Source organism: Neoarius graeffei, chromosome 2, assembly GCF_027579695.1.
Source record: "Neoarius graeffei isolate fNeoGra1 chromosome 2, fNeoGra1.pri, whole genome shotgun sequence".
Taxonomy (NCBI): Eukaryota; Metazoa; Chordata; class Actinopteri; order Siluriformes; family Ariidae; genus Neoarius; species Neoarius graeffei.
The window spans coordinates 88,831,264-88,857,399 of record NC_083570.1 but is presented as its reverse complement, the minus strand read 5'-3'; the positions used below and the strand labels follow the sequence as shown (position 1 = coordinate 88,857,399).

Sequence of the window (26,136 nt, the reverse complement as noted above, 5' to 3'; positions counted from 1 at the left end):
TGAAAAGTCTGGAGAAAAGTCGGATAGGGGGACATTAAATTGGGACAGATTTTGAATTTCAAATTTTTTGAAACTTTTTTGTCATCCAGAAAACCAAAACATCTAAAGCACTGTATTTCTGCGATTCTCATGGTGGTCTCATATACATATGTATTATCTTTTTGTCAAAGCATACAGAGTACCTTTTTAATGACATATCTGATCCTTTCCGACAGCTTGTTTGGAAATGTGGAACATGGTTTTATTGGTTTAGGCCTATTTGTTTCATGCAATGACAAGTTTAAAGTGTTATTTATTTTTGTCCCACAGCTTGGTTGAATGTGAGAACTGATTGGTCAGAAGCTGTGCATTATTTTTGGATAACAGCATCGGTAGTTTCTCCTGTAAAATGAAAGAAAAGTTAATGTTAATACTACTAATAAACAGATTTTAACAATGGATTGTTGTTTCCCAAAGTAATTCTTATAATCATGAATGTGGTTGTAGAAGTCAGAGTGGGTGGGTAGAGCACAGAAGTACGGCAGGCCAGAACTGAGTTCCAAAAACTCTTTTTATTTGCACTTTTCAGTAGCAACACTCTCCCAGCCACACGCATACACACACACAAAAGTCATCTGGTGTGGGAGAGAGCTCTCTTCCTCTGCTCTCTCTCTCCTTATATAGGGCGTGGTTGCTGGGAAGACAAACAAACACAGGTTAATTCACATCAGGTGTAGTGATTCTACCACTTACCTTCCCTGACTCTGCCCTCCGTTCACAGACCAATGCTTGACCACGCCCCCACTGCCACATACCCCCACTGCCCGACTCAGGCCGGGCAGCCGTCCGGCCTGCAGCAGACTCCTCCCCCCCCCTTGACGGTAGAGGAAGTCCGCCACGACCATCTGCGCCCCCGGCCTGTGGACCACGTTGAAGTTAAAGGGTTGGAGTGCCAGATACCGACTGGTGATCCGCACGTTGGCATCCTTCATGCGGTGGAGCCACTGGAGGGGCGCGTGGTCTGAAAAGGGCATCCCAGCAGGTAGTAACAGAGGGTGCGGACTGCCCACTTGATGGCCAGGCACTCCTTCTCTATGGTGCTGTAGCGCCCCTCATGCACTGACAGCTTTCGACTTATGTACAGCACTGGGTGATCCTCCCCTCCACCTCCTGGAATAAAACAGCCCCCAGCCCTCTGTCCGACACGTCCGTCTGCAATATAAAAGGGAGAGAAAAGTCAGGGGAGTGTAACAGTGGCCCCCCACACAGTGCAGCCTTTACCTCAGAAAAAGCCCACTGGCATTGCTCCGGCCACTGGACCGGATCTGGTGCCCCCTTTTTAGCGAGATCAGTCAGCCGGCTGGTGACATCCGAATAATTAGGTATAAACCTACGATAATAGCCAGCCAGCCCTAGGAACTGTCTCACCCCCTTTTTGGCCTTGGGTCTCGGGCAGGCCGCAATCGCTGCCATCTTGTTAATTTGGGGACGCACCTGCCCATTGCCCAAGTGGAAGCCCAGATACCGTACTTCCACCCGCCCAATCGCACACTTCTTCGGGTTGGCTGTGAGACCCACCCACCTCAGCAACCTAAGGATGGCCCTCAGGTGTTGTAGGTGCCACGGCCAGTCATTACTATAAATAATGATGTCGTCAAGGTACACGGCCGCATAGGTGGCGAGGGGGAGGAGGACCCTATCCATCAGCCACTGAAACGTAGCAGGTGCCCCAAACAGCCCAAAAGGAAGTGTGACAAATTGGTGTAAGCCGAACGGTGTGGAAAAGGCCGTTTTTTTTTTCAGATAATGGAGTCAAGGGGATCTGCCAATATCCCTTTGTCAAATCCTGTGTTGTTGTACAGGCGGGTTTTCCATTCTTGGGCCTGCCGCAAATTCTCCTGGGTTAGGTGTGTGAGTGTGTGGAGTTTTGCGCACAGGTCAATAACGTATTGAATTTAATTTTTACTTGGTGAAGGTCCCTCCTCCCAATTTTCTCGCAGCATGTCTAAAATGCCTCGTGGCTTACGCCCATATAACAATTCGAATGGGGAGAACCCCGTGGAGGCTTGTGGGACCTCTCGCACTGCAAACAACAAGGGTTCGAGCCATTTATCCCAATGACGTGCGTCCTCACTTACAAATTTCTTAATTATATTTTTGAGGGTGCGATTGAATCGTTCGACTAAACCTTCCGTTTGTGGGTGATAAACGCTGGTGCGGATTGGCTTAATACCTAATAACCCATAAAGTTCATTCAGTGTTCATGACATAAACGAGGTGTCTTGATCAGTCAGAATCTCTTTGGGGATTCCAACTCGGGAGATAATGCGGAAGAGCACTTCCAGCCAACTGCGTGCTGAGATATTGCAAAGAGGCACTGCTTCCGGGTATCGCGTTGCATAGTCCACTAGAACTAATATAAAGCGGTACCCTCGTGTTGACCGATCTAATGGCCCAACAAGATCCATCCCAATTCTTTCGAACGGGGTCTCGATTAATGGGAGAGGGCGCAAAGGCGCTTTTGGAATGGCCGCTGGATTTACTAACTGGCATTCGCGGCACACCATACACCACCTACGGACATCGCCGTGAATCCCTGGCCAATAGAACCGGGCCATTATTCGGGCTTGTGTTTTATCCTGCCCTAAGTGTCCAGCCATGGGATTAAAGTAAGCCGCCTGGAATACCAATTCCCGGCAGCTTTTTGGAATGAAGAGCTGCATGATTTGTTCTTTAGTCTGAGTGTCCTACATCACTCGGTATAATCTATCCTTCATAATAGAAAAAAAGAGGAAGGACGGGGTGGCATTTGGCTGGAGCGTTTGACCATCGATTACTCTCACTTGGTCAAACGCATGCCGCAGAGTCTCATCTCGTGACTGCTCTAACGGAAAATCCGTGAGAGATTCCCCAAGAGAGGGAGGAGGAGCTGGCAGCTCCTCACTCTGACATGGAGATGACGTAGACATCTGTGACAGCTGCTCCCGCCAATGTGACACCGGGACCTCCCCTTGCTGAAATATGGCAGGACCCACTCTTTACTAAATGACTCATTAACTCCCCGAATCCCGCCCAATTAGTCCCCAAAATTATCGAGTGGGTGAGGTGAGGATTAACCGCCACCTTTACTCTAAATTTTTCCCCTCTGAAAAGAATGTGGACCGACACTAAAGGGTAGCGGTGAACATCCCCGTGCACACACAACACCTTCACCCCCTGTGCTCCCCCCAATGCCTTGCCTTGCACCAGGCTTTGGTGGATTGAGGTCTGATTACAGCCAGAGTCCACCAAAGCCTGATATGTATCCCCTTGGATACTCACCGGTATGCAATACGCTCTGGCCCGATCGAGGGCGGCTCCTGGCGCGTTGGGGATCCAGACCACCGTGCCCACCTCCTTTGCCGAGCATTGATGCTGGAGATGCCCCGGCTCCCCACAGCGCCAGCAAACCGGCCCGGGTTTTCTCTCTGCACCGGTACTCTGGGGCTCACTCACCTGGGGGGGGAGAGACAGACACGGAAGTGGGAAACGGGAGGACACCGTGGGTGTGGCGGACCGGCTGTGAGGGAGCCAGCCCCCGCCTCCATGGTGGGGGAACGGGGCGAGGACAAGACACAGGAGGGGAGGGGGAGGGGGAGAGAGAGAGAGAGGAGAGAAGTGAAGAGGGGATCTGTGATCCTGCCGCGGGAACAGCCGCCAAATGATCCTCCGCTAACTCGATGGCCTGATCCAGCAACGCCAGGCAATGGCACTGGACCCACTCTGCCGTTCCTTTGGGAAGTTGCGCGATCAACTGCTCCAGTGCCACCAGGTCAACGACTCCCTTGGCGTCGCGGTTGTCAGCCCTCAGCCACCGCCTGCAGGCGTCTCGGAGTTGCTGGCCAAACACGAACGGGCGGCTGACCTCCTCTAGGCGCAGAGCGCGGAAGCGCTGATGATGTTGTTCAGGGGTGCACCCCACACGCTGGAGGACGGCCTGGCGCAGGTCCGTGTAGACCAGCCGGCTGTCGGCAGGGAGCTGTAGCGTGGCCATCTGCGCCTCACCCATTAGCAGGGGGAGGAGGCGTGCTGCGCGCTGTTCCACCGGCCACCCCGAGGCCTCTGCTGATTGTTCAAATAGCGTGAGGAAGGCCTTGGGGTCGTCGTGCGGGCCCATCTTCATTAGGGTGAGGTGGAGTGGGCCCGTAGCGGTGGAGATGGTGGACCCCGCCGACGCGAGGAGGTGCTGGAACGCCTGACGATCTTCCTGTTGCACCAGCACCAGGGCCTCGAACCGTTGTTCTTGCTCCTTTCGGAGGGTGAGCAGCGCCTGGTGCTGGCTCTTTTGGGCTGTGGTGAGGGCATGGATCAGGTCTGCGAAGGGAGAGGACTCCATGGGGCTGTTCTCCTCTGTGCTCGGTCCCGGGTTTCAGCACCACTGTAGAAGTCAGAGCGGGTGGGTGGAGCACAGAAGTACGGCAGGCCAGAACTGAATTCCAAAAACTCTTTTTATTTGCACTTTTCCATAGCAACGTACACTCTCCCAGCCACACACACACACACACACACACAAGTCATCTGGTGCGGGAGAGAGCTCTCTTCCTCTGCTCTCTCACTACGTTCACACTGCAGGCTGAAGTGACTCAAATCCGATTTTTTCGCCCATATGTGACCTGTATCCGATCTTTTATTGACAATATGAATGACACAGATCCGTTTTTTTTTTTCAAATCCGACCCAGGTCGTTTGGATATGTGGTCCTAATTCTGATTCCTATGCGATCTTTTCATATGCGACTTCAGTCTGAACCGCCAGGTCGCATTCATCCGACTTACACGTCATCAACAAGCCACAAACATCACTATTCTGCGCTGAAGTAGGCGGCGGGTCTCTCAAAAAAAGTTACAACAACATGGCTTTGATGTTCCTTTGAACAGAGGTTACAGTCACTACCCCGCAGAACGCCTGAGCCAAAACCCTTGCCCTCTTCCTTCTCAACCTCCTCCTTGACATCAGGCTATTGTGCATGTTCTGGCTCCGTCGCAACAACAACTGCATCATCGCCAGGTACTCCATGCTGGCTACTGTCATATACAGGAAACTTTAGGTTACTTCCATAAACACTGGCCATGCTCACTGCGTGTGACGTCGTGGTATCCTGCAATGTGCATGCGGAACACTTTTAGGTCGCTTTTCACTCATACTGAGGATCACATACAAGTCACATATATTTGTTAATGTGAACGACCTCACAAAAAAATCGGATTTCACAAAAAAATCGGAATTGAGCATTAAGCCTTGCAGTGTGAATGTAGTGCCTCTCTCCTTATATAGGGCATGGTTGCTGGGAAGACACACAAACACAGGTTAATTCACATATCAGGTGTAGTGATTCTGCCACTTACCTTCCCTGACTCCGCCCTCCGGTCACAGACCTACGCTTGACCACTCCCCCACTGCCACAGTGGTCCTTTTTTGTTTGGAGACATTTATGACATTTTTTGAGCTCTTTGGCTCCAGTGAAGAAAAATCTTAATACTACAGCCAGCAAAGATATTCTAGATGATTGTGTTTTTCCAACTTTGCTGTCCCAGATTGCAGAAGGCCCACATAGTGTATGGGTGTGATAGTCAAATGCCCACATACTTTTCATCATATAGTTTATCTGTAAAAAAGGTTTCAATAACTGAAATTGACAAAATCGTCACCAAAGACATCAACAACAAATTCATGTATCCATTCGGCTATATCCTTTACTTTTATATACTTTTCTTCTGTCTTGTTTTAAGCCTGACCCAAATAATCTGAACCATGCTTTCCGAAACTACCAATCATATTGAAAGTTATAAACTTCTGGACATGATTTGAACTAGCTTGATACTTATTCAGTTACCGTAGGTAGTCTGGTTTCAGTATATGCAGCATGTCTCATATACTGTACAAGTTGAATTTATTAGTCATGCCAATTCTAGAAGTTTATGGAGGGAAAATAGCCAAACTATATGTCAATTTTCCTTCCCCAGGCATTTTAAGGTTAACTTCTATGTTTGATGCTGACCACACATCCTTATAAGAGGCCAAATGAATGCATGCATGTGACTTCTATCTACCAGTTCTATTGCATGGGCTTTAGAATATACAGTAAGTTTTGACTTTCACTGCTCAGGTAAACTGTCTGAATTAATCCAATGTCCCAATGTACCTGAATTCACACGATGTGATCTGTTGGAGGGGTGGTGTGGTGGAGGGGGGTTGATGTTACTGTGTAGTAGAAGAATTGTTCAGTTTTAGTCTCCCTCAGTGACCATGCAAATGTTCAAACAGTGCAAAGATTGTATTTAAACAAAATAATCCACCCATCCATTATCATTACCCGCTTATCCTGTGCAGGGTCACAGGAAAGCTGGAGCCTATCCCAGCTGACTATGGGTTTGAGCTGGGTAGGGTGACCACCCATCCCACTTTAGGTTATTCTGTACAGCCATTTGAGTATTTGACCCACGTCACGCATATTAGGATAATGTCCCACTTTTTCATTGGTCATTCATGGACAACATGAAAAACATGGATGCGATCTATTCCATTTGCGTGGTGTGTTACTCGAAGGCAGAGACAGCACCAGAGCGGGAGCTCTATCTATGGCTCTGGACAGCACCCTTGGCTTTCATTTCATCCAATGGTTGCAGGAGAGAATGAGGATGTCCGTGCGATAGGCTGTGTCATAGGCTATGTCAATCAAGCTATAGGGAATGTAAATGCCCCACCACTTGAAATCGAACAGACACAGAAAGGGAGAGTGGGTGCCTGAATGCAAAACTATGGCCAGTGTGCCACCCAAAAAGAGAAAGTGCTCTTTCAGTAGAGAATGGACGACATCATATTCATGGATATGATCAACTGATAAATCCAACAGAGCTTTCTGTCATTTGTGCCAAAGTAGTTTTTCAGTTGCTCATGGTGGTGAGCATGACATCAAGAGACATGGCAGATGCGAGTCTCATCGGAAAAAGGTTCAACAGCAAGAAATGTCTAAATCTCTGCAATCATTTCTATTAAGTCATGACAGTGAGCATGACAGTGAGTCAGATAAAGTCACACCAGCTGAAGTTACCAGCGTCTACCATTCAGTGCAACATGCACATTCATAATATGTTTGCACTGAAGTTTTATGTAAAATAAGATTATTTTTTATTTTATTTAAGATTTTTCATTGTACTTTTAGTTGAATTGTGTCAGTGAGGAGTAATTTGGAAGAGCATATAGGTTACTTGCCTACTTCAAAGGCTTGAGTACTGATTTTGTCAGCGCTTTTGAGTGCTTTTGACAGTTGAGTTGACGAATGACAATGTCTCAATGAAGACATTACTTTGCAACATTGGTGTGTTTTGGGAATGAAAACATAGACATACCTCAAATGTTTTGTTTTATTGGCCTTATGGTCTAAATTGTGAAGTGTATGATCAGTGTTAACAGGTTTGAAGGCAGGATACAAATATTTCTTGGTAAGATAGAGGCTATATATATGAAAGCTTTAAGCTGCCACATCTACCTTGTCCCACCAAAACATACTACATGTCAAACTTTTTGTCTTTTTGGAGGTGGTCACCCTAGAGGCGGGGTACACCCTGGACAAGTCACCAGGTCATCGCAGGGCTGACACAGAGACAAACAACCATTCACACTCACAGCCAATTAAGAGCCACCAATTAACCTAACCTGCATGTCTTTGGACTGTGGGGGAAACTGTAACACCCAGAGGAAACCCACACAGACACGGGGAGAACATACAAACTCCACACAGAAAGGCCCCCGTCAGCCACTGGGCTCAAACCCAGAACCTTCTTGCTGTGAGGCGACAGTGCTAGCTACTACCCCACCGTGCTGCCTACATAATAATAATAATAATAATAATAATAATGTCCTTTTAGCGCTGATTGGGTGCAATAATTTTATTTAACTCTGAGGGACGCTGTTGGTCAGGGTGTGCAGATATAATGCTCAGTTGTGGATCCTCCCCAGTATTCTGACTGCATGCAGAAAGGACTTGTCTTCACTTTGAACTGTCTCTCGGTTAAACAAAGATCATAGCAGAACAACCATTGAGCATTTTTGAAAAAACGGCATTTGATTTATTTTAGGCTGCGTTAAAAAGTCTTTGTAGTGCCCAGTCTGGAGTATTTATAACATGTGTGGTCTTTGTTCCCTCGATGCCCGGATAAGAGACTCTACTGCCCGCGTTTCGACATGGCTGACGATGCTTCTGCTTGGATTTGCTTTTGTCATGGCCGTTGCGCACGGGCAGGTCCGTTATTCTATTCCCGAGGAGATGAACAAGGGATCAGTGGTGGGAAATATCGTTCAGGACCTCGGTCTGGATGTAAAGAGACTGAAATCTGGCCGAGCGCGGATCTTTACAGAGGACAGTCGTGAGTACATCGGTCTGAATGTGGATAAAGGCTATCTGATAGTGAGAGAGAGGATAGATAGAGAGGAGCTGTGCGCTCAAGTCTCTCCATGCTCCTTGCATTTTCAGATTATTCTAGATAATCCAGTGGAGCTGCATCGAATTGATGTAGAAATACTAGATATTAATGATCATGCCCCTGCTTTTGACAGAAAGGAAATCATTATTGAAATAGCGGAATCTGCAGCCGCTGGTTCACGGTTTTCTTTAGACAGTGCGCATGATCCTGATGTCGGGCTGAATACACTGCAGAGATACACCCTTAATCCCACTGATCATTTCACTCTGAAAGAATTATCACGTAACGATGGCAGTAAATATGTTGACATGATCTTAAAAACACCTTTAGACAGAGAGGAACAAGAGGAGCATAATTTAATTTTAACAGCATTTGATGGTGGAACTCCTCAGAAATCTGGAACAGTTAAGATAACTGTCACTGTTCTTGATATAAACGATAATTCTCCTGTGTTCAGTCAGCCAATATACCGAGTGTCTTTATCAGAAAATATTCCGAAAGATAGTTTAGTAGTGACAGTCAGTGCTACAGACAAGGACAAAGGGTCTAATGGAGAGGTTACCTATTCATTTTCACAAAGCACCGGGAAAGAGGCCATGGAAATATTTAATATTAATTCAGACACTGGGGAAATACATGTAAAAGGTGTCCTAGATTATGAAAAATCCAAACAGTATGAATTAAACGTGGAAGCGATAGATAAAGGCGGACTAACTGATGCCAGTAAAGTGCTGATTGATATTACAGATGTTAATGATAATTCCCCAGTTATCAGTGTTATCTCATTTTTCAGTCCGATCCCTGAAGATTCCGCTCCGGAGACTGTTATTGCAATCCTAAATATTAAAGACTTCGACTCCGGGAAAAACGGACAGATTAAATGCTCAGTGAATTCAGATCTGCCGTTTCGCATCAAAGCGACATCCTCTAATTTCTATAGTTTAATCACTGACCGTATTTTAGACCGTGAAATGTTTTCTGAATACAATATAACCATCACAGCTACAGATGAAGGATCTCCACCTTTATCGACAAATCAAACCCTGAGGCTTAAAATATCGGATGTAAATGACAACGCCCCTGTTTTCCAGCGTCACTCATACACCGCTTATGTGATGGAAAATAATTCACCTGGAGTGTCTGTATTTGCAGTGACCGCAACTGACAGAGACTCTGGGAATAATGCGCGCATTTCCTATTTTTTGGAAGATCTTTCTGTGAACGGAGTTTCTGCTTCGTCTTATATTTCAGTGAACGCAGAGAGCGGAGAGATTCTTGCTGTTCGAGCTTTTGATTTCGAGCAAACAAAAGAGTTCAATATTCGCGTCAAAGCGCAGGACGGAGGCAACCCGCCTCTCAGTAGCAACGCGAGTGTGAAGATTATTATTCAGGACCAGAACGACAACGCGCCTCAGATTCTGTATCCGGTCCAAACTGGTGGCTCTGTGGTGGCTGAAATGGTGCCTCGTTCAGCAGATGTGAGCTATCTTGTCACTAAAGTGGTGGCTGTGGATGTGGACTCTGGACAGAATGCCTGGCTCTCATATAAACTGCACAAAGCGACAGACAGGGCGCTGTTTGAAGTGGGCTTACAGAATGGAGAAATCAGAACCGTGCGCCAAGTCACTGACAAAGATGCTGTGAAACAGAAACTCACTGTTGTAGTGGAGGACAACGGACAGCCCTCTCGTTCAGCTACAGTCAATGTGAACGTGGCGGTGGCGGACACTTTCCCTGAAGTGCTCTCCGAGTTCACTGACTTTACGCACGACAAGGAATACAACGACAACCTGACATTTTATCTAGTGCTGGCCTTGGCTGTGGTTTCATTCCTCTTTATCGTCTCCATCATAACTATACTGTCAGTGAAATGCTACAGATGGAGACGTGAGCGGATGTTTTATAAATCCGGTGCCAATCTGCCAGTTATTCCGTATTATCCACCCCTTTACGCAGACGTAGGAGGAACAGGAACTTTACAGCACATGTACAATTATGAAGGTTACAGAACCACTGACTCTAGAAAGAGTGATGTGAAATACGCCAGACCTCCTACTGAGAGCATCATTAGTCTGGACAGCAGCGGAACACAGACTCTTACGCATGCGCAGAGTATGAAAGCTTGTTACGAGTCTGATCAGGTGAGAGCTACTCAAAACATCAACATGCTGCCATGGGCAGCATTTGTTTTACATGGAATGTAGAATACTCCTTTTTCATTTCTATTTGACGGTCGTTAGAACAAATTGTAATTATATGTATGCAATTTCCATCAGATGCTTTTATATTGTTTTTTAACCTTTTTATTTGCAATTTTTATTTGTTTGTTTGTTTGTTTGTTTGTTTGTTTTGCTGACTTTATTAAATCTGATCCTCATTGGATTCTGTTGGATTTTAAAGCAGACATAAGATTAAAGCTGCTAGATGCTAGACATTCTGTCCATGCTTAACCACTCATCAAAATCAGCGCCATCTCTTTTCGACTAGTTCTTGAACACCAACTGTGATTTAAAATATCTCGACTCTTCAGAAAGGAAACGGAGAACTAGAAATAAATTATCTAACTCGTTTTTTCGATACTGTTTCATCAAAATTTGAATGACTTTGAAGCCTTCACATTATTGGTTTAACTTATTATCTATAATACCCATGGCACTGAATCCTGGGAAATGTGTTTTTGCATTTCATTAAGATCTCTCTCTCTCTTTCTCTCTCTCTCGGATTATCAAGTGTAATATTTCTTTAGTGCTCTGAGTGACGCTGTTGGTCAGGGTGTGCAATTTCGAAATGATCATGTTCCGTTCCTCCCCTGTATCATGACTGCATGCAGCCTGGAAATCTCTTCACTTGTCACTGTCTCGCGATTAAACAACTAACAGGGAAGTAAAGCTGTTCAGCACTGCTTAAGATACTTTTTTGTTATTTTGAAGCGCTTTAAATTTTCCTCATCGTGTGAAGCTTACAGTCTTTACAGTATGGGTTTTCTTTGTTCCCTCGATGCCCGGATAAGAGACTCTACTGCCCGCGTTTCGACATGGCTGACGATGCTTCTGCTTGGATTTGCTTTTGTCATGGCCGTTGCGCACGGGCAGGTCCGTTATTCTATTCCCGAGGAGATGAACAAGGGATCAGTGGTGGGAAATATCGTTCAGGATCTCGGTTTGGATGTAAAGAGACTGAAATCTGGCCGAGCGCGGATCTTTACAGAGGACAGTCGTGAGTACATCGGTCTGAATGTGGATAAAGGCTCTCTGATAGTGAGAGAGAGGATAGATAGAGAGGAGCTGTGCGCTAAAGTCTCTCCATGCTCTTTACATTTTCAGATTATTCTAGATAATCCAATGGAGCTGCATCGAATTGATGTAGAAATAATAGATATCAATGATCATGCCCCTGCTTTCGGCAGAAAAGGTATCAATATTGAAATAGCGGAATCTGTAGCCACTGGTTCACGGTTTTCTTTAGACAGTGCGCATGATCCTGATGTCGGGCTGAATACACTGCAGAGATACACCCTTAATCCCACTGATCATTTCACTCTGAAAGAATTATCACGTAGCGACGGCACCAAATATGCTGCAATGGTTTTAAAAACACCTTTAGACAGAGAGGAACAAGAGGAGCATAATTTAATTTTAACAGCATTTGATGGTGGAACTCCTCAGAAATCTGGAACAGTTAAGATAACTGTCACTGTTCTTGATGCAAACGATAATTCTCCTGTGTTCAGTCAGCCAATATACCGAGTGTCTTTATCAGAAAATATTCCGAAAGATAGTTTAGTAGTGACAGTCAGTGCTACAGACAAGGACAAAGGATCTAATGGAGAGGTTACCTATTCATTTTCACAAAATTCAGAAAAGGAGGCCATTGATTTGTTTACAATTGATTCAAGTAATGGAAAAATAAAATTAAAAGGTGTCTTAGATTTCGAAAAATCTAAACAGTACGAATTGAATGTCGAGGCGGTTGATAAAAGTGGACAAGCTGATACCAGTAAAGTGTTCGTTGAAATTACAGATGTTAATGACAATTCCCCAGTTATCAGTGTTATCTCATTTTCTAACGCGATTCCAGAGGATTCTGTCACGGACTCTGTTATTGCAATCCTAAATATTAAAGACTTGGACTCCGGGAAAAACGGACAGATTAAATGCTCAGTGAATTCAGATCTGCCGTTTCGCATCAAAGCGACATCCTCTAATTTCTATAGTTTAATCACTGACCGTATTTTAGACCGTGAAATGTTTTCTGAATACAATATAACCATCACAGCTACAGATGAAGGATCTCCACCTTTATCTACAAATCAAACCCTGAGGCTTAAAATATCGGATGTAAATGACAACGCCCCTGTTTTCCAGCGTCATTCATACACCGCTTATGTGATGGAAAACAATTCACCTGGAGTGTCTGTATTTGCAGTGACAGCAACTGACAGAGACTCTGGGAATAATGCGCGCATTTCCTATTTTTTGGAAGATCTTTCTGTGAACGGAGTTTCTGCTTCGTCTTATATTTCAGTGAACGCAGAGAGCGGAGAGATTCTTGCTGTTCGAGCTTTTGATTTCGAGCAAACAAAAGAGTTCAATATTCGCGTCAAAGCGCAGGACGGAGGCAACCCGCCTCTCAGTAGCAACGCGAGTGTGAAGATTATTATTCAGGACCAGAACGACAACGCGCCTCAGATTCTGTATCCGGTCCAAACTGGTGGCTCTGTGGTGGCTGAAATGGTGCCTCGTTCAGCAGATGTGGGCTATCTTGTCACTAAAGTGGTGGCTGTGGATGTGGACTCTGGACAGAATGCCTGGCTCTCATATAAACTGCACAAAGCGACAGACAGGGCGCTGTTTGAAGTGGGCTTACAGAATGGAGAAATCAGAACCGTGCGCCAAGTCACTGATAAAGATGCTGTGAAACAGAAACTCACTGTTGTAGTGGAGGACAACGGACAGCCCTCTCGTTCAGCTACAGTCAATGTGAACGTGGCGGTGGCGGACATTTTCCCTGAAGTGTTCTCCGAGTTCACTGACTTTACGCACGACAAGGAATACAACGACAACCTGACATTTTATCTAGTGCTGGCCTTGGCTGTGGTTTCATTCCTCTTTATCGTATCCATCATAACTATACTGTCAGTGAAATGCTACAGATGGAGGCGTGAGCGGATGTTTTATAAATCCGGTGCCAATCTGCCAGTTATTCCGTATTATCCACCCCTTTACGCAGACGTAGGAGGAACAGGAACTTTACAGCACATGTACAATTATGAAGGTTACAGAACCACTGACTCTAGAAAGAGTGATGTGAAATACGCCAGGCCTCCTACTGAGAGCATCATTAGTCTGGACAGCAGCGGAACACAGACACTTACGCATGCGCAAAGAGAGAAAGTTGGTGATCCCTCTGATCAGGTGAGAGCTAAATAGACAGACACGTGACATTTCCCACTGTTTGTTTTATGTTTCTGTAGTCCAATCTCGTTAATGTTCCTCATCTCATCTCATCTCATTATCTCTAGCTGCTTTATCCTGTTCTACAGGGTCGCAGGCAAGCTGGAGCCTATCCCAGCTGACTACGGGCGAAAGGCGGGGTACACCCTGGACAAGTCGCCAGGTCATCACAGGGCTGACACATAGACACAGACAACCATTCACACTCACATTCACACCTACGGTCAATTTAGAGTCACCAGTTAACCTAACCTGCATGTCTTTGGACTGTGGGGGAAACCGGAGCACCCGGAGGAAACCCACGCGGACACGGGGAGAACATGCAAACTCCACACAGAAAGGCCCTCGCCGGCAACGGGGCTATTAATGTTCCTATACAAATAAATATAAAAAAAATTGACTTTGTTGTGAAAAATGAACTAATTCTTCGTCGTGCGTGTGCTGGAATAACGATGACTTAATTTCCTTTATACCTTTACGGCATTTGGCAGACGGGACTGAGCAGTTGAGATTTTGCTCAAGGGTCCAGCGGTGGCAGCTTGGTGGTGCTGTGATTTCAAGTCACGACCAGTAGACCGACATCTCAACCAATAAGCTACTGCCAACCTATTTGTACATGTTGTATGGTTTTAATTTATAGCCTACATCGTTTTTGTGATTGGTCGATGGGCAGAAAGATAGATTTGTCATAATCTTCGGTATTTCCAATACTTGAAAAGTCTGAAGAAAAGTCGGATGTAGGGGCACATTATATTGGGACAGATTTTGAATTTCAAATTTTTTGAAACTTTCTTGTCATCCAGAAAAGCAAAACATCTAAAGCACAGCGGAACCCAGACAATCTCGCATGCGCAGAAGATGAAAACTAGTGAAGAGTCTGATCAGGTGAGAGCTCTTACTGCAGTAGATTTTACCGTCGTGCATTATGTTCTAAAGAATTGTCTAGTTTGGTATAAAAAATTAACTGATTCCAGATGGCATATACACAGTCCCTGAGCAATGATCGTTGGCTGTTTTATTTCTACAAATTGGTTTATATTTACATAAAGATTTAATCTAGAGAACGGTTTCATTTGAAATGCATGGCAGTGGCATTGGATTGGTTTCTGGCCAAAAGAAACAAAATAAATTTTTGAGTCATGGTTTCTGAAGATATTTTAAGAATACTTGAAATATCTGTATTGAAATTTAAGAGATAAATTTTTTATGGAGCTGCTTTGAATAAGGCCTATATGATTTCAGTCAGGTAAAGAACACGTCCTTTACCATATTGCGTATATTTAATAAGTAAAAACAATTTCCCCTATAGTTTCTGGTTAGTTGTAATGATTTGTTAGTACTCTGAGTGACGCTGTCGGTCAGCGTGTGCAGCTTTTAAATGCTGGGTTTTAAATCCTCCTACGACTCTGTGCAGACAGGATTTCTCTTCGTTTTGGACTGTCGGTTAATCAAGCATCGAGGAACTATTGTCTTTCAGCACTTCTGGAAAAAAATATTCATTTTTCATTTAACTCCGGTTTTAAATGTCTTAATCCTGCCTGGTTTGGAGTAGGTTTTTTTATAAGATGGGTGCTTATGATTCCTTCGATGCCCGGATAAGAGACTCTACTGCCCGCGTTTCGACATGGCTGACGAAGCTTCTGCTTGGATTTGCTTTTGTCATGGCCGTTGCGCACGGGCAGGTCCGTTATTCTATTCCCGAGGAGATGAACAAGGGATCAGTGGTGGGAAATATCGTTCAGGATCTCGGTCTGGATGTAAAGAGACTGAAATCTGGCCGAGCGCGGATCTTTACAGAGGACAGTCGTGAGTACATCGGTCTGAATGTGGATAAAGGCTCTCTGATAGTGAGAGAGAGGATAGATAGAGAGGAGCTGTGCGCTCAAGTCTCTCCATGCTCTTTACATTTTCAGATTATTCTAGATAATCCAATGGAGCTGCATCGAATTGATGCAGAAATAATAGATATCAATGATCATGCCCCTGCTTTCGAAAGAAAGGAAATCAGTATTGAAATACCGGAATCTGCAGCGACTGGTTCACGGTTTTCTTTAGACAGTGCGCATGATCCTGATGTCGGGCTGAATACACTGCAGAGATACACCCTTAATCCCACTGACCATTTCACTCTGAAAGAATTATCACGTAGCGACGGCACCAAATATGCTGCAATGGTTTTAAAAACACCTTTAGACAGAGAGGAACAAGAGGAGCATAATTTAATTTTAACAGCATTTGATGGTGGAACTCCTCAGAAATCTGGAACAGTTAAGATAACTGTCACTGTTCTTGATGCAAACGATAATTCTCCTGTGTTCAGTCAGCCAATATACCGAGTGTCTTTATCAGAAAATATTCCGAAAGATAGTTTAGTAGTGACAGTCAGTGCTACTGACAAGGACAAAGGATCTAATGGAGAGGTTACCTATTCATTTTCACAAAGCACCGGGAAAGAAGCCATGGAAATATTTAATATTAATTCAGACACTGGGGAAATAAAGGTGAAATGTTGCTTAGATTTTGAAAAATCCAAGCAATATGAACTAGAAGTCGAGGCCATGGATAAGGGTGGGTTAATTGATGCCAGTAAAGTGCCGATTGATATTAGTGATGTGAATGATAATTCCCCAGTTATCAGTGTTATCTCATTTTCCAACCCGATCCCTGAGGATTCCTCCCCCGACTCGGCTGTTGCGATGTTGAATATTAAAGACTTGGACTCCGGGAAAAACGGACAGATTAAATGCTCAGTGAATTCAGATCTGCCGTTTCGCATCAAAGCGACATCCTCTAATTTCTATAGTTTAATCACTGACCGTATTTTAGACCGTGAAATGTTTTCTGAATACAATATAACGATCACAGCTACAGATGAAGGATCTCCACCTTTATCTACAAATCAAACCCTGAGGCTTAAAATATCGGATGTAAATGACAACGCCCCTGTTTTCCAGCGTCACTCATACACCGCTTATGTGATGGAAAACAATTCACCTGGAGTGTCTGTATTTGCAGTGACAGCAACTGACAGAGACTCTGGGAATAATGCGCGCATTTCCTATTTTTTGGAAGATCTTTCTGTGAACGGAGTTTCTGCTTCGTCTTATATTTCAGTGAACGCAGAGAGCGGAGAGATTCTTGCTGTTCGAGCTTTTGATTTCGAGCAAACAAAAGAGTTCAATATTCGCGTCAAAGCGCAGGACGGAGGCAACCCGCCTCTCAGTAGCAACGCGAGTGTGAAGATTATTATTCAGGACCAGAATGACAACGCGCCTCAGATTCTGTATCCGGTCCAAACTGGTGGCTCTGTGGTGGCTGAAATGGTGCCTCGTTCAGCAGATGTGGGCTATCTTGTCACTAAAGTGGTGGCTGTGGATGTGGACTCTGGACAGAATGCCTGGCTCTCATATAAACTGCACAAAGCGACAGACAGGGCGCTGTTTGAAGTGGGCTTACAGAATGGAGAAATCAGAACCGTGCGCCAAGTCACTGATAAAGATGCTGTGAAACAGAAACTCACTGTTGTAGTGGAGGACAACGGACAGCCCTCTCGTTCAGCTACAGTCAATGTGAACGTGGCGGTGGCGGACACTTTCCCTGAAGTGCTCTCCGAGTTCACTGACTTTACGCACGGCAAGGAATACAACGACAACCTGACATTTTATCTAGTGCTGGCCTTGGCTGTGGTTTCATTCCTCTTTATCGTCTCCATCATAACTATACTGTCAGTGAAATGCTACAGATGGAGACGTGAGCGGATGTTTTATAAATCCGGTGCCAATCTGCCAGTTATTCCGTATTATCCACCCCTTTACGCAGACGGCACCGGTACTTTAAAACAAGCATTTAATTCTGAAATGTGTGGAACTGCTGATTCCCAAAAAAGTGATATGAAATATGTCAGACCGTATAGTCAGAGTGTCATTAGCCTGGACGCAAATGGTACTCAGACGTTTCTGCGAGGACAAACTGATCATCAGGTAAGATGTTCATGATGAAGACTGCAGGTCTGTCTTTTGTTTAGACGAGCAGAATAGCTTTGTCCAATTTTTCTGCTCATATTCACAACAATAATAACAATGACACCTTTCTGATTTTATCGCTTGAAGTATTTAAGGGGTTGTATATCTTCTTCATCCCGCTCCTGGGGTCCCCTGCTCTGCATGTTTTCAATCTTTCCATGCTCTACCTACCTGTCTGAACTCATCAGTGGCCCTTTTGATTAGCTGAGCACACCTGATTTCATCGAGAGCAGGTTAATCACACTAAGTTCAATTAGGTGTGTTTGGAGCAAGGCTAGATAGAGGATATTCAGGACAACGGGGCTCCAGAACACTCTAAAAAATAAAGGTGCTTCAGTGGTTCTTCAAATCTCTGGATGGCTCCATGGAGAGTCAAAACTCTGTGATGAACCATTACATTATACGAAAGGTTCTTCACATTGGAAATGGTTCTTCAGAGCCTGGCATTCTCTTACCATTTGCTGGTCAATGCACATAGGCTATGTTTACACAAATCTGTCTTCACTGCTCAAACAAATGGTTTAAATGGTTCTTTAAAGAACTGTTGCATGAACGGTTCTTTGAAGCCCTGAAAAAGGTTCTTCTATGGCATCGCCCTGAAGAACCGGTACTGGCCCCATTATTTTTTAGAGTGAAGGAGGATTGGGAACATTGGATTAATAAGACATCCATCCATCCATCCATCCATCCATCCATTATCTGTAGCCACTTATCCTGTTCTACAGGGTCGCAGGCAAGCTGGAGCCCATCCCAGATGACTATGGGCGAGAGGCGGGGTACACCCTGGACAAGTCACCAGGTTATTGCAGGGCTGGCACAGAGACAAACAACCATTCACACTCACATTCACACCTACAGTCAATTTAGAGTCACCAATTAACCTGCATGTCTTTGAACTGTGGGGGAAACCGGAGCACCCGGAGGAAACCCACGCAGACACAGGGAGAACATGCAAACTCCACACAGAAAGGTCCTCGTTGGCCACTGGGCTCAAACCCAGGACCTTCTTGCTTTGAGGCAACAGTACTAACCACTACACCACTGTGTCGCCGGATTAAGACATGTATAGGCCAATATACCTTACATACAGTATGTCCATGCAATTAAATATGTATATCCCCATGCCTTTGTATATTCTCTGATATATGGACATTCTATTAAGGGCACTGGTCATTCAGTTGTTCAAAGCTCTGGCTTACTACCTTGAGGTCGAGGGTGCAAGACACAACACAGCCAATTTGCCACTTATGGGCCCCTGAGTAAGCCATAAACCCTCTCTGCTCCATGGGCATCATGTCATGATTGAGCCTATGCTCTATCCCCATGTTTCCAGTTTCCCTAGGTTCAGTTAACAAGCTGGGATATACGAAGAAATAATTTCAGTGTTATTTAATATATATGTGACCAAGTAATGGCTTATATTTTTGCTATAATTATAATTGGCATGTTCAAAATGGGGCGGCATGGTGGTGTAGTGGTTAGCGCTGTCGCCTCACAGCAAGAAGGTCCGGGTTCGAGCCATGTGGCCAGCGAGGGCCTTTCTGTGTGGAGTTTGCATGTTCTCCCCGTGTCCGCGTGCGGTTTCCTCCGGGTGCTCCGGTTTCTCCCACAGTCCAAAGACATGCAGGTTAGGTTAACTGGTGACTCTAAATTGACCGTAGGTGTGAATGTGAGTGTGAATGGTTGTCTGTGTCTATGTGTCAGCCCTGTGATGACCTGGCGACTTGTCCAGGGTGTACCCCGCCTTTCGCCCGTAGTCAGCTGGGATAGGCTCCAGGTTGCCTGCGACCCTGTAGAACAGGATAAAGCGGCTAGAGATAATGAGATGAGATGAGATGTTCAAAATGATTGTTACCCCACCCATGATGGAGTAATCAGGGCAAGGTATTGTAATCAGTGCGGTTTGTTTCTTTGTTTGTGTGTGTGTCTTTTAACAATCTAGCGTCTAGACGGTTGCACCGATTGACTTCAAATTTTCAGGGTAGGTGGCCAATGGTCTGTAGATTACCTAATTAAATTTTGTGGGATATTAGGTCAAGGTGAAGCTCAAGGTCACCGGAAAGGTCAACCTTTCGGTCAAAATAACATATTTTCCATTATAACTCAAAAACGGTTGCTGATAGACAAATGTTTACTATTATGAGCATTAAGGAACTCCCATATGGCCTTTCATTTGGCACCATGATCTTTGACCTTGAGTGAACTTGAAAGGTCAATCTCAAGGTCATGGATTTTCAGAGGGCTGTAACTTGAAAATGGTTCATGATAGCCAGATGTTTACCATTATCAACTTATAGGAAAAGCCATATGGGCTTTTATTTGGCACCATGACCTTTGACCTTCACTGACTTTGAAATGTCAAACTCAAGGTCATGGATTTTCATAGGCCTATAACCTGACAGCTGATGATTGAGAAATATTACCATTATCAACATATAGGTATAAAATAAGTGCTGCTGGGCAAGGTTTGTTTTGCCTGGCAACACTTGTTTACTGATATTAATCTTCAGATACATACACACCTGCACACATAATATATGAATGGACCATGCAGCTACTTATATTAGGTAAGCCTATAGCTTTATCCATATCTCTGTGTGATTATTTAAAAAAAAATCTAACCTAATTCACTGCGGTCATTTTTAAATATTTTGTGTAATGCTTATTCTGGTCCATAAGTGTCACTGTTGATTAGTGAACTTGATTTTTTCTGACGTATAAAAATCCTCCCCCTCCCCTCTTGTGACATTCGAGCATGTCCACTGTCTTGGATTCCAATTTCAGATCGTACAAAGACTGAGTATAGGATTTTTTAAGTGTTGTGCTCTGTTTTACTTTATTACTGACTGTATTGAAAGTGATTTTGGCTGTTCATGAACAATTACGTGGGTATTGTGTATTAATCCTTTAAGGGACTCGATCACGCTGCTGCATCATCATAGAGGAAAGCATCTTTGTCGCATGGCTTTCCTGTGTGCTTTTTGTCTGTTTGCATTTGCTCAATAGCGCATCCGGGCAGCTCTGTTATTCTGTGGCTGAAGAAATGTCACCTGGTGCTTTAGTCAGAGATGTTGTGAAGGACCTGGGTCTGGAGCCGAAGCGGCTCCTTGATGGGAAGGCTCGTATCTTTGCAATGAGTGGGCGCGACTATGTGCAGCTGGACGGAGGAAAAGGGCATATCACGGTAAAGGAGAGGATGGACCAGGAGAGTCTGTGTTCTTCCTCAATGTCTACATGCAGCATCAGCTTCGAGATCATTGTGGAAAACCCGATCGAGCTTTACAGGGTCATTGTGGAGATATTAGACATGAACGATAACAGCCCTGTGTTTCCACGAGGGGAAATTAAATTGGAGATCAGTGAATCAGCTGGTGTCGGAGCGCACTTTGCTGTGGATAGAGCCCTCGACGCTGACATGGGAATCACCAGCATCCAGAGCTATTCAATTAACCTGACTGAGCATTTTGCACTGAAAACACAGATTGGCGCAGGTAGTGGAAAAAATGTCGAGCTTGTTTTAAAGACACCATTAGACAGAGAAAAGCAAGAACATTTGTATCTAACAGTAATGGCGATAGATGGAGGAAACCCTAAACGCTCTGGCACTGTAAAAATTCATGTTGTTGTTTTAGATAATAATGACAATGCCCCTGTGTTCAAATCAAGTTCTTATAGAGCATCTGTCCCTGAAAACACTGAGAAGGGGGCACTACTGATTACAGTTAACGTTACGTACTGACGCAGATACAGCATCAAACGGACAAATTGGCTATTATTTTGAACACACAACACCCAAAATTAGAGAGCTTTTCATAAGCAATGAATCCACTAGTAAGATAAATCTGTTGGGAGAGCTGGACTTCGAGGATATGACAGTCCATGAATTTAAAATCCAGGCAAAGGACCAGGGAGGTTTAGCCAACTCCTGTGAAGTTGTGATTGAAGTGACAGATGTGAATGATAATGCACCTTAAATGACACTCATGTCCTTTTCCAACATGCTGCCCGAGAATTCGCCTCCAGGTACTGTAGTAGCCATGATCAACATCCAAGACAGCGACTCGGAAGAAAATGGAAAGATCACCTGCTGGATTGATGGCAATCTCCCATTCAGAACTGAATCATCTCTGTCCAATTACTACAGCATAGTGACAGACTCCAGCTTAGACAGAGAGCAAAGTGCAGAATATAATATCACAATTACAGCCAAAGATGGCGGTCTCCCATCGCTGTCTAGTACAAAAGCTTTACTAGTAAAGATATCTGACATTAATGATCATTCTCCACATTTTGAACAGGAGACACATGATGCACTCATCCCTGAGAACAATTCACCTTCTTTACTGGTGCTCAGCGTCAAGGCGCACGATGAGGACTTGGGCACCAACGCACATGTATCACACTTCATTGTTGACAAAGATGTGAACGGGAGACCAGCATCATCGTTAGTTTCGATTGATTCTGACAGTGGCAATATTTGCGCCATTAACTCATTCGATTATGAGCAAATTAAGTCATTCAGCCTTACTATCAGAGTGCAAGATGGGGGTTCGCCTTCTCTGAATAGCAACACAACCATAAACTTTTTTATTCAGGACCAGAATGACAACGCACCTCAGATTCTGTATCCGGTCCAAACTGGTGGTTCTGTGGTGGCTGAAATGGTGCCTCGTTCAGCAGATGTGGGCTATCTTGTCACTAAAGTGGTGGCTGTGGATGTGGACCCTGGACAGAATGCCTGGCTCTCATATAAACTGCACAAAGCGACAGACAGGGCGCTGTTTGAAGTGGGCTTACAGAATGGAGAAATAAGAACCGTGCGCCAAGTCACTGATAAAGATGCTGTGAAACAGAAACTCACTGTTGTAGTGGAGGACAACGGACAGCCCTCTCGTTCAGCTACAGTCAATGTGAACGTGGCGGTGGCGGACACTTTCCCTGAAGTGCTCTCCGAGTTCACTGACTTTACACACGACAAGGAATACAACGACAACCTGACATTTTATCTAGTGCTGGCCTTGGCTGTGGTTTCATTTCTCTTTATCGTCTCCATCATAACTATACTGTCAGTGAAATGCTACAGATGGAGACGTGAGTGGATATTTTATAAATCCGGTGCCAATTTGCCAGTTATTCCGTATTATCCACCCGTTTACGCAGACGTAGGAGGAACAGGAACTTTACAGCACATGTACAATTATGAAGGTTACAGAACTTCTGACTCTAGAAAGAGTGACATTAAATTTGCCCCATCTTCCAGTCAGAGTCTTTTGAATGTTGATCTCGGAAGCACGATAACTGTGCCAAGACAAACCAAGCACTACATTGACCCAGATGTTAATGCTGAGGTGAGGACTTTAAGATATTTTCCATGAAGGAAAGTTGTAAGATGAAAGTTTGTAAATCATTACCTATGTGGGGTTAATAGGTAAATTTAATAATCTATTGCATGTAATAATTTGTGTTCAGTGCCATTTTAGTATTTGTAGCATGATGAAGCAGAATGAGAAAGGGATGGAGAGTAGTGGAAAGAGAAGGATGCAGATTCAGAAAGCGTGAATGTGACTTGGGAGGGAGGTGTATTCAGATCTCAGTTCAGCCATGCTGCCACTGTTGGGTCCATGAACAGGACCCTCAGCTGTTGAATTGTATCCTCTCTCAATTGTAACTTATCTCATTATCTCTAGCCGCTTTATCCTGTTCTACAGGGTCGCAGGCGAGCTGGAGCCTATCCCAGCTGACTACGGGCGAAAGGCGGGGTACACTCTGGACAAGTCGCCAGGTCATCACAGGGCTGACACATAGACACAGACAACCATTCACACTCACATTCACACCTACGGTCAATTTAGAGTCACCAGTTAACCTAACCTGCATGTCTTTGGACTGTGGGGGAAACCGGAGCACCCGGAGGAAACCCACACGGACACAGGGAGAACATGCAAACTCCACACAGAAAGGCCCTCACCGGCCACGGGGTTCGAACCCAGGACCTTCTTGCTGTGAGGCAACAGTGCTAACCATTACACCACCGTGCCGCCCTCAATTGTAACTTGCTTTGGATAAAACGTTAGCAGCAAATTAGCAAATGTAAATTGTGTGTGTGTGTGTGTGTGTGTGTGTGTGTGAGAGAGAGAGAGAGAGAGAGAGCACAAATGCACAAACTGATTTGCACTTTCTACATTTTGTCTATTGTGAGATACATTTTGATGATGGGCAAACGTTTTTGAAAAGTTCTCTTCATTCATTGTACTTGTTCCCACAAAATTAAGATAGATATGAAAAGAAGTCATAGATGAGAGAGAGAGAGAGAGAGAGAGAGAGAGAGAGAGAGAGGCTACCCTGCCTCACTGCTCATTTACCTCAGTATAAAAGCCCAGTCGATCTGAGTATTTCCACCCTCATCTTAACCTTTTGTGGCCTTATTATATGTTCATATAAATACTTGCAAATTTACATCCTGGCCTTTTGTAGATATAGCTGATGACGGGAAACAGCAATTAAGTTAATAATGCTGAGGTACCTTTGTGTGGCCGGCATCTTGTGTTTATTTCCCCCATTACACCACAGGCAACCACTTTGAAATCAACCAGATGTGCTTTGTTTCTTGGTGATTTGTGGAGACAGTGGGACAGGGGTACAAAGCTCATGTGGCAGACAGATGTGGAAGTCATTTCCTACAGGAAGAAACAATGTGGGTTATGTTGTGGCTTCATACTGGGTTTCATTGGTGTTGTACAGCAGACCTGCATGGTTGTATATCAACTACTTTTATCCTTATAACATTACAGGGCTTATTTGTGCAAAACCTGAACCAACTAGAAAAATTGTCTTGCATTCATGAAACATCACTTTGTGTGTGTGTGTGTGTGTGTGTGTAAACTTGTGCCCTCCCAGCCATGAACTTCTTCACATCTGGACTTAATTTCGCCAACTACCGGACGCTACAGTGTCCCATTAGCAAGACCAGTATTTATGGCACATGCCCCTGAGTTTCTCTATGAAATCATAGATGTAAATGAAGAGTTTGGTTCCAAAACACTATATATCCAATTCCATTGTTTCGAGAAAAATCACCTTTTCTGATTAAGGGAAGTGATAAAAGGAAAACTACTATATCTTGTTTTAAAATTTATTGACAAACTCTTTAATGATAATAAACTTCAAAAATGAAATCCAGAACTAATTAACAGCTTTTAACTGAACCAAGTAATTATTTTTTTGTCAAGTTGCTACATATCCACGCCACGGCATTTTCCCCCAAAATGCTACACATCCCTTTCTATTTAAAGTGCATTTAACTGTGTTCTTTCATGACAGATTATTTTATTTTATAGATAATTTTATTTTTTTAGATTATTTTATCAAAATTATTCATAATTCAGTGTGAAATTGTCCAATAAATGTGAGAAATGGCTAAGCAATTTCCTACTTCATGGATCAGCCATCTTAGAAGACTTAACGCCAATGGTGGCCTCTGATTGGTCAAATGGATATGTCTGGTTTTGAGAAAAATTGGTGATGGTGCTTGTTGCATTTTGGAATGAAAGGATGTAATGCAGTGTGTAAATCAATGGCAGATATTGTGTTTTGGTGAAAACTGAATATGGTACGAGTAAGATATGATAATTGCTGATGGTTTGCTGGCGGGACTTTCAATTTTTCAAATTTGGTATTTATCGCGTTTTGGAACCAAACTCTTCAAATACTGCCTCACTTCTCATTTTAAAACTGAACTGGTCATTCTGGAATGATAGAAGAATGTATAATGGACCAACACTTTCTCTATATTTAATCAATATTGTTGTGTTTTCATTTCTAGATGTATTTTAATTAAGGGGCTTAATGCCAGCTAGGAATGACTTCCATTCAAAGCATGAGTGTGTTGGTGGTGGGATTGTTGGTGTTGGTGGTACACTGTTTATTTCAGGAGGGCAAGATTGCAGTAAGCCTAACTAGTAATCTAAACATAGTACATCTCTATATAGCATCTCTGGCGAAACAAACTTTCCAACAGTAACAAACTTTGTTATTTAGAAATAAAATAATTTACATTAGCAGTACTTCTTCATTCAGATACATACATCAATATAAAACTTGTTTTTATATTGTTTGTTTTTAAATTTGTTGCCATTTTGTTGATTTGTGTTTGTGTGTCTTTTTTCTCTTTCTTGGTTGTTGTCTTTACAGTAGTACAAGCTTACAAGATTAGTTTGAGTC

The 26,136-nt window shown here is 44.0% G+C and overlaps 2 protein-coding genes and 1 pseudogene across 15 annotated transcripts in view; all 3 read left to right on the top strand.

Annotated features, from left to right (window-relative positions):
* The window catches only part of LOC132882001 (protocadherin gamma-A10-like), a 180,925-nt gene that overhangs the window by 98,476 nt on the left and 56,313 nt on the right, over nt 1-26,136 (top strand). The window contains exon 1 of one of the 14 annotated variants that reach the window (XM_060915152.1): nt 8,044-10,582. The exons of 12 other annotated variants lie outside the window; for them this stretch is intronic. In XM_060915152.1, coding sequence (XP_060771135.1) covers nt 8,144-10,582 — 2,439 coding nt within the window. In that variant the 5' untranslated portion in view covers nt 8,044-8,143. Of the gene's footprint in view, nt 1-8,043; nt 10,583-11,328; nt 13,856-26,136 lie in introns of those variants that run through there. One more of the 14 variants, XM_060915158.1, reaches the window with a different exon arrangement.
* LOC132875610 (protocadherin gamma-A11-like) lies at nt 15,460-17,889 on the top strand. Its single transcript, XM_060912525.1, has one exon. The coding sequence runs from the start codon at nt 15,460-15,462 to the stop codon at nt 17,887-17,889; it is 2,430 nt and encodes an 809-aa protein (XP_060768508.1).
* On the top strand, nt 17,889-23,475 carry LOC132875608 (protocadherin beta-11-like; annotated as a pseudogene).

What these genes read in the sequence shown, in the direction of transcription:
- LOC132875610 (XM_060912525.1), top strand. Translation starts at nt 15,460, where the DNA reads ATGGGTGCTTATGATTCCTTCGATGCCCGGATAAGAGACTCTACTGCC.